Source organism: Penaeus chinensis, chromosome 1 (assembly GCF_019202785.1).
Source record: "Penaeus chinensis breed Huanghai No. 1 chromosome 1, ASM1920278v2, whole genome shotgun sequence".
Lineage (NCBI taxonomy): Eukaryota > Metazoa > Arthropoda > Malacostraca > Decapoda > Penaeidae > Penaeus > Penaeus chinensis.
This window is the reverse complement of record NC_061819.1, coordinates 10096606-10104105: the sequence shown is the minus strand read 5'-3', so window position 1 is coordinate 10104105 and position 7500 is coordinate 10096606. Positions and strand designations below refer to the sequence as shown.

At 33.9% G+C, this 7500-nt stretch overlaps 2 protein-coding genes across 7 annotated transcripts in view; one reads left to right on the top strand and one right to left on the bottom strand.

The window, feature by feature from the left end:
• The window catches only part of LOC125027130 (vacuolar protein sorting-associated protein 37B-like), an 11832-nt gene that overhangs the window by 1426 nt on the left and 2906 nt on the right, over nt 1-7500 (top strand). For 4 of the 6 annotated variants that reach the window (XM_047616002.1, XM_047615984.1, XM_047616020.1 and 1 more), the window contains exons 2-4: nt 2117-2244; nt 2817-2909; nt 3229-3307. In XM_047616002.1, coding sequence (XP_047471958.1) covers nt 2119-2244; nt 2817-2909; nt 3229-3307 — 298 coding nt within the window. In that variant the 5' untranslated portion in view covers nt 2117-2118. Of the gene's footprint in view, nt 1-1792; nt 1834-2116; nt 2245-2816; nt 2910-3228; nt 3308-7500 lie in introns of all 6 variants that reach the window. The other 2 variants (XM_047615995.1, XM_047616011.1) reach the window with 1 other exon arrangement.
• Nucleotides 5602-7500, bottom strand: part of LOC125027151 (huntingtin-interacting protein K-like) — a 2035-nt gene continuing 136 nt past the window's right edge. The window contains exons 1-2 of the mRNA XM_047616035.1: nt 7371-7500; nt 5602-6040 (exon numbers count right to left, since the gene is read on the bottom strand). The exon at nt 7371-7500 is cut by the window's right edge and continues 136 nt beyond it. Coding sequence (XP_047471991.1) covers nt 5885-6040; nt 7371-7500 — 286 coding nt within the window. The 3' untranslated portion in view covers nt 5602-5884. The remainder of the gene's footprint in view (nt 6041-7370) is intronic.

Here is a 7500-nt window from a genome sequence, read left to right as displayed (position 1 = left end):
TGCAAAATTTAGAGTACATTTTAGCAGATCTTTACTTGGACTTAGACTATTCAAGTTGCATATATTATTTCAGACTTGTTATTTGAAAAAGCTTTTTTCTTTCTTTCTTTCTTTTTCTCTTTTTATTATTGTTTTCTTTATATTTTCTTAAATTAGTGTCAGATTTGGTATTAGTTATACAGTTAGAATTTCCTGAGTGATCCATTTTGCACTCAACATTATATATTAGAAATTTTGGGAAAAAAAAAACAGAAATGAATAGAAAAAAGGAAACTCATTTTGTTTTATTCAACTAGAATTGTTAGATTGCCAGACTCCATTTTTTGTAAAACAATAAAATAAGCATTACTTTTATTTATGTTCCAATTGATAATTTATGTTAATTTATGATAAAAAAAACTATAATGATATTTAACTCATAGAAACTGTCCTTTTAATTTTGTGTGATTTTTCAGTTATACTATACAAGTTTTCCATGATATAATGTATCTGGCCATATTTCAAACTTTGGCATTCTAATGAAGAGGAAATTGAAATACAAATTATCATACATGGATGTTAAAAAAATACAGCTGCAGTAAATGAAGGAATTAAATGTATATGTATAAACCAATAGATTATACACATATTTGAAATTTCTTGAAAATCTGTCATTGTATTCTGAATATAATTTCTTGAAAATCTGTCATTGTATTCTGAATATTTTTCAATTCCTTCATTATGTTTTCAGTATTGGAGACACGTCATGCATCTTTACACCAAAACCTCTGTTGTTATCCTCATTTCCACAACTAGGTTTATGACAGGGGGCTTAATATCACCGTAACTGAACACTGAATAGCCGTGCAGATAATCATCTCCCGGTGTTTCCTAATTTGACATGAAATAACCAAAGATAGATGGCAGTGGTGAAGGCTAGCTCGCGACATTAGCCTGTGAAAGCTTTTAGTAAAAAGAACTTGGTTTAGTAATTCCAAATAGTCTAATTATGGCAAGTTAGTATAGACATTTAATACAGTAACATCTGAATGTAACTAAGTTGGTGTGATAGGTTTATATATGGCTTTACTCATAATGACTGTTACAAACATTCTTCTGTCTTCAGTTTCCCAAATTTATAGTATTCATTCTTTTCGAGTAATGACGCAATCTCTGTCCCTGATTATTAAAGCCTCTCATATCCCCACAAAATCATACACGAATTGATTGTCAGAATATTTAATAACCATTTAGAATTTCAGAGTTGAAGAGGAAAAAATTTATAATGGCCAGTTCTTGCTAATTAAAGCACAGAAATAATATATTAATTACTCAGTCAAATATCCTGATACCAAATTGTTGTTGCAGTCCAGAAATTAAAAGACCAAACCTTAGATGTCAAAATGTTTTTTTGGAAAAAGCCAAAAATAATGGAATCAAGACCATAAGAGAATATTAAGCCCTATGCAGCAACTCCTGAGAATAAGCAGGAAATGTGATTTTGTTTACCTTTTTTTTTTTTTTTTTTTTTCTTCTTCTTTTTTTTACATGAGTAAGCATTGCATTATTGTTATTATGGGTATTGGTTGTATGATTATTAGTTATTAGTATTCCTTTTATTCCTGTTATTATTATTAGGTACATAGATAGAGATAAATTTATACATATATATGTGTGTGTCTGTGTGTGTGTGTGTGTGTGTGTGTGTTGGGGGGGGGGGGGTTGGCAAGAAGTTGTCAGCCAGTATTTTGCATGTGTGTATTTTTTTTTTTTTTTTTTAATATACTCTACTTTTACTTTACTTTATATGAAGGTAATACAGTGAACACCCAAAAGGCATGATAGGGAAATAAGGTAAATGTTGAACAATAGCACAATCTGTTACTACTTTTGATAATCTCAGTTACTGAGATGATCATTTTCATTCATGGAAGAAGAAAAAAGAGCTATATGGCAAAAAAACTGGCAACTTACTCGTTGTCACTCCCTTCTTTTGATACAAAATTGCATACATATAATTCATATGCATATTTAGCCTTTTTTTTCTCTTTGTTTCTTTCAATTTTCACAAACTGTTGTCACTATCTCATCATCGACACTTCATGGTAACTAATTCATCATGTCTTGCAAATTGCAGTGATGATGTCGGGCGAACCAGACTACGAAGCGGCCGTGGGGCTCATCAGACACCTGCCAACAGAGGAGCTCCGAGACTTGGTCAATAACGATGACAAGCTGGCAGAGCTCATGAAAGACCTTCCACAGGTGAGCCTTCTTGTACAGAGTCCTTCAGGTCGTTGTTGACTTTCTTTCTGTTCTGCCTTTTTTTTTTTTTTTTTTGTGTGTGTGTGTGTGTGTGTGTGTGTGTGTGTGTGTGTGTGTGTGTGTGTGTGTGTGTGTGTGTGTGTGTGTGTGTGTGTGTGTGTGTGTGTGTGTGTTTTTTGAGGTCTAGAGAATTGATATAAATAATGATTTTGTTGATGTAACCATTGAGTGTTACACAAATTTTGGGTAAAAAAAAGTTGTATAAACTAATTTGAAGTACTGATAAAGAATAAGACTGCTATTCTTCTAATATAAAGATGTCATGTCATGTATAAGAAAGGAGACAATAAAAACAAAAAATTAAGCATAGAAAAGCCCAACACAGAAAGTACTTTATACAGTTTTTGCCTCTTTAACTGAAATTTATTCCCATCCTTTATTGTAAAAAGTGTCTGATGCAGTGACTACCTCATTTGCTGATGGTTGTTTGTATTATTCATCACAGGAAGGAGTTAGTGCAACATGTACCTTACCATAATCCATTCATAATTCTCTCCTTGTTTTTGCCACAGATGAAGAACCTGGCCAGCGAACAGGAGATGCTCTTGGCAGCCAACAAGTCTTTAGCTGAGTTCAACCTTTCGCTGGAGCCCAAACTCTCACAGGTATTGTCAGTTGCTTTCTGGCGATGCTGGTTTTAGGTTATGATGGTTATAGTAAAGAGAATTGGGAAAGAAAGAGATTAGAAAGGAATGTTTATAACTTTCCAGAAACTTCAGTGACATACTAATGAACTTTAATTTGTTAAATGCTGTCATTCTTTTGTGTTACAGGTCAGGGAATTTGGGGTTTCAGTAGTATACATGTTACAAATACAGGAAAAGAGTGTTAGCAGCGAGGAATTCTATCTGGTGTTAATGTGTAGTTCAGCCATCTTTGCAAATTTCTGGCTATTTATCATGATATTTATTTTTATTTCACCAGGCTAAACAGAACCTAATTGCAAAATATGAAGAAGCTGCCAAGCTTTCAGAGGATGTCAACACCATGAAGGGAGAAATTGGTAAGTGTTATTCAGCACATATTTGTGAGTTTCAGTCCTGTATTTCAGTTATGAATACGTAGAGAAAGCTGAGAAGGTTGCTTCCAACATATTACAGCTATCTTGATTCACTTGTGTACCAATAGGAGTCTGTTTTGCTACTTGTTGCTGCACACAAAACCAAATCATAAATAGTATTTATTCTGAAATTGGCAAAAAAAGAAAAAAAAACTTTGATCTGAGACGGTACACTTATCAAAGTACTGCAATCTTATATAAGCTCATGACCATTATCCTGTATCTCAAAAAGAACTGATTGTGAGGAGGAACTACAACCTTTTGTCATACTAGGGCCCATGAAAGGTGACTCAAGCCTTTGTGGAGCCAAGACCAGAGTATGAGGGATGTCCCTAAATACTTTTGATATTTGTCAATGCTTGGTCATTTCCACAGTGAGTAATTTTCAGTATAATAGTCAGTGAACATGATATGATTACCAATGACTTTTTTTTTTTTTTTTTTTTTTTTTTTTTTTTTTTTTTTTTTAAACTGAGCCTCCTTGGGAGTCCCAAGTTGCTATACATTCACCTATGCCTTAAATCTGCCCAGCTGCAAGCACACACACACACACACACACACACACACACACACACACACTTAAAGGAAATGACATCTTTTTGTACTTTTCAATTCTTGATATTGTTACAAAATATGTGTATATTTATTTTATTTGTAATATTTTTTCTTCTTTTCCTCTTTCTTAAGGCATATCCACTGTAGAGAATCACTGTTAATTATTTCACTCACTTTACATAAAATAGCATGTGAAAAGCAAAGTTGCCCCCAATTAACTCAGGCAAAACTATTTTCTTGATAATTTGTCTGTTATTACTGATCTCCCAGTTACCAATGATCTTATTGCAACAGCTCTTAGAATACCTGCAAATAGGAATGCCAGATTCCCCATAAGTAGCTATTTTCATTTTTAACCCATTCTGTGTACTGTTTTCATTAGTACAAATAGTTGATTTCTATTATTAAATAGAAATTTGAAAAGCCATTTTCTTTGGAAGGAGAATATTAACAGGATACCACATTACTGACACAGCAGAGAGATAAACAAACAGCAAAAAGTTATGTCAAATGGTTTTCAAAGCTGCCAGATAATGAGGCTGTTAGTTTAACATTGATAGTATTTTGTAATGTAGTTTGGGTCATTCTACAGGAAACTTGTATATGAGAGGAAGTGCCCCCCCCCCCCTCCCCCACACACATTTTGTAAAAGTATGAAAGACTGATGTCATTTTCACTAGCCCAAATAATAATTATAACAAAATAATAAATAGATAAATAGAATCTGAACCCTACTCATTTTTGACATGTTGCTTAAACCCCAATTTTGTTTCAGTTGGCCATATGCAGTTTTTGTGTTGTATTTGGCCATATACACTTTATTTCAAATATACTTTTATGGGATGTGCTCCAGCAAGCCGTATATACTTTTATGTAGGGTGTACTTTTTTCTGATTGACTATGAAAAATTGTATTACATGAAAAAATAAGACATTATCTTAAGCAACATGTCCTGCAGTTCCTAGAATTATATATCTTTTGTTTTTGATAAGATAGGAATATTTCCTCATCATTTTGTTATTTTATAATCTCATGAATTTAAACAAGTAAAAATACTTCCAGCAATGAATTCAGTAGCTAGTATAGTTTCTTCATTTCATCTCCATTGGTTATTCTTTTTTTTTTTTTCTTTCTTTTTCTTCTCACAAAGTATAAACCAGTTACCACCATGTGCTGCCCAGGATGGCATGTATGTACATACCATGCCCACTGTGAGATTAGTTTATTAATTGGCTTTACACATAGATGACTCCACAAGTGCTCAGTCACCAAGTAGTCAATTACTAGTACTATCTACCTCACCTGTTTACCCTTTTCCTTGATTTTCAGATATATTCTCTTTTATTAGATATTTTTATAAGTAAAATTAATAATATTATAATTATAATTTCTGTAACATTAACATCAGTAATGATATTGTTTTATTGATAAAACAGTATCTCAGGAAACTTGAGGAAAGGTGAAATCAGGCGAGGTCACCAGGCCTTCTAATTGACTCTTATGGTGCCATATGTGAGTAGAGACATTTCACAAAACAAAACTATAGTTAATACATTTTACCAGCTGCAATGGGCTAATATTTGGGGGTAGTTTAGTTTGTTTTTTTGTGTGTGTGGAACCTGATCCCTCTTTCCTTTGCAGTTTTATACATATTTCATTTTCAGTGGGCAGAAAGAATAGGATCACAATTTATGTTTTATTTTATATCATGTTTACTGAAATGATAATTCACGTAATTCTACTGGGTAAAATACGGCGTATAGGTTGAAGTGTAATAACAGTTCACTTTTACTTCACTTCTTTGAATATTTTGTTATTGTCCAGATAAGTATCAGTATTTTGAATTTAAATTTTACGGCATGAATTTGCAAAGATTATTCCAAATTGCATAGAGGAAAACCAAAATAGCAAAGTTTGAGTTTATTTCAATTTAACATGGACAGAATGTTAATAGATTAGTTATAGCTAATTGGTAAGAGTGACTAGAGTTTCTATGAGGTTCCCTTGGTGTTCACGTAGCGCTCGCTCTGCCTTCACTTTGGGGATTTCTAGCTCCTTCATGATCAGCTCAACATCTTCCTTCTTGATGGACACTTTCATCAACTCTTGTTCTTTTGCCGACTGAAAAGAAAGGGAAAGATTAAATTTTCGGACAGTTCCTATGTATTACTTGATGGTGCGTATATGTTATTAGAATGATTTTTTTTATTTGAGGAATATAACAAAACAAAGCTCATAAAAATAATTAGCTAGACATACTAGAATATTATGTAGCATGAGTAAAATAAATGTCTGGTCATAAGCTCGTGTGACTGCACCTTTAATTTACTCATATTACCTTTATCTATTTATATATCTATATATCTATATTTATATATCTACATATCTACATATACAAATATAAGCTGTTAGGTGCCTAATGTTGTAAATGGGGTACCAACAAGCAAGTTACAAATGGGCAAACTCCATCAACCTGCATTTCTGGCCACTAGCCAATTTGAAATACTTTAAATAATGGGTTAAAGACCTCACTGCCATATTTGTTGACTGAATATTTGTTTGCCCTTGTGACTAGCAAGCCCTGTTACCCCTTGACCCCTGCCTGAGAAGTTTTAAGTGATACGCCTTATGAGTGATTATGTGGCCATCCCTCTCTGTGCACTCAGTCCCATGTTATGGTAGTTTTCTAACATTCACAGTGATAAAGTATTATTACCACTAATTATTTCTTCTACACTCAATTAGAAGACCTCAACAGGAGTTCTCCGATACAAAATTAATGGGTTTTAGCCCCTCAATGACGCTATCAGATATCGCTCGGCATCACTGACTCAGGTGACTTCTGGCAGCCATCCTGTTGTTTGGCGCAGGAGTCCAATACGTGTTGCAGAAATTTCCATTTGATGCACTCTAGGGTCGCAAAGTCTCTAGCCATACTCGGCATGATGAGTCGGTTTGTTATTTGTGGCATACTCGTTTGTATCTGATTATATCTTGTGGCGATGACTGCAACTTTTTGTCCTCTGCAATATCATCTTCAATTTGCCCTAGCTTAGCGAGTCCATACAGTAAAGATTAGCTGGTTCTAAAATGTGGAATTAGTACCAACAAAACTAATTCAGTCAACCTGACCTTCCAAGTAATGACTATTAGGGCCTTAATCTGAAAATTTATGTATTGATAGAGTCAAAACATTATTGCATATGGGTCAAAATGCAGCAAAACACAACTTTAAAAATAAATTTGTATTCACCCAACCTGTGAAATTGCTAAGTCATTAATTCTAAAAATATCAAAAAAGGGAAAATATGACAGTTTCCCGTAGAATTTACATGTCAAGTAATTCCTTTCAACACGGACTCCCGAATAATAACATACCACACCGACATCCCCCTAGCAAACCACACCTGCGGGAAATCATTCACAACATTAAGAAAAAAAGAATCCTCACTCTCGTTGCTTCGTCCTGCTTCTTCACGTCGTTGATGACCGACATGAAGTTCGCGTTGGACTTGATCTCTTTTTCCTCCGCATAATTGGTCACTTTTTCCAAGTCGGCGGCACCGCTGTCGTGCTTGGCC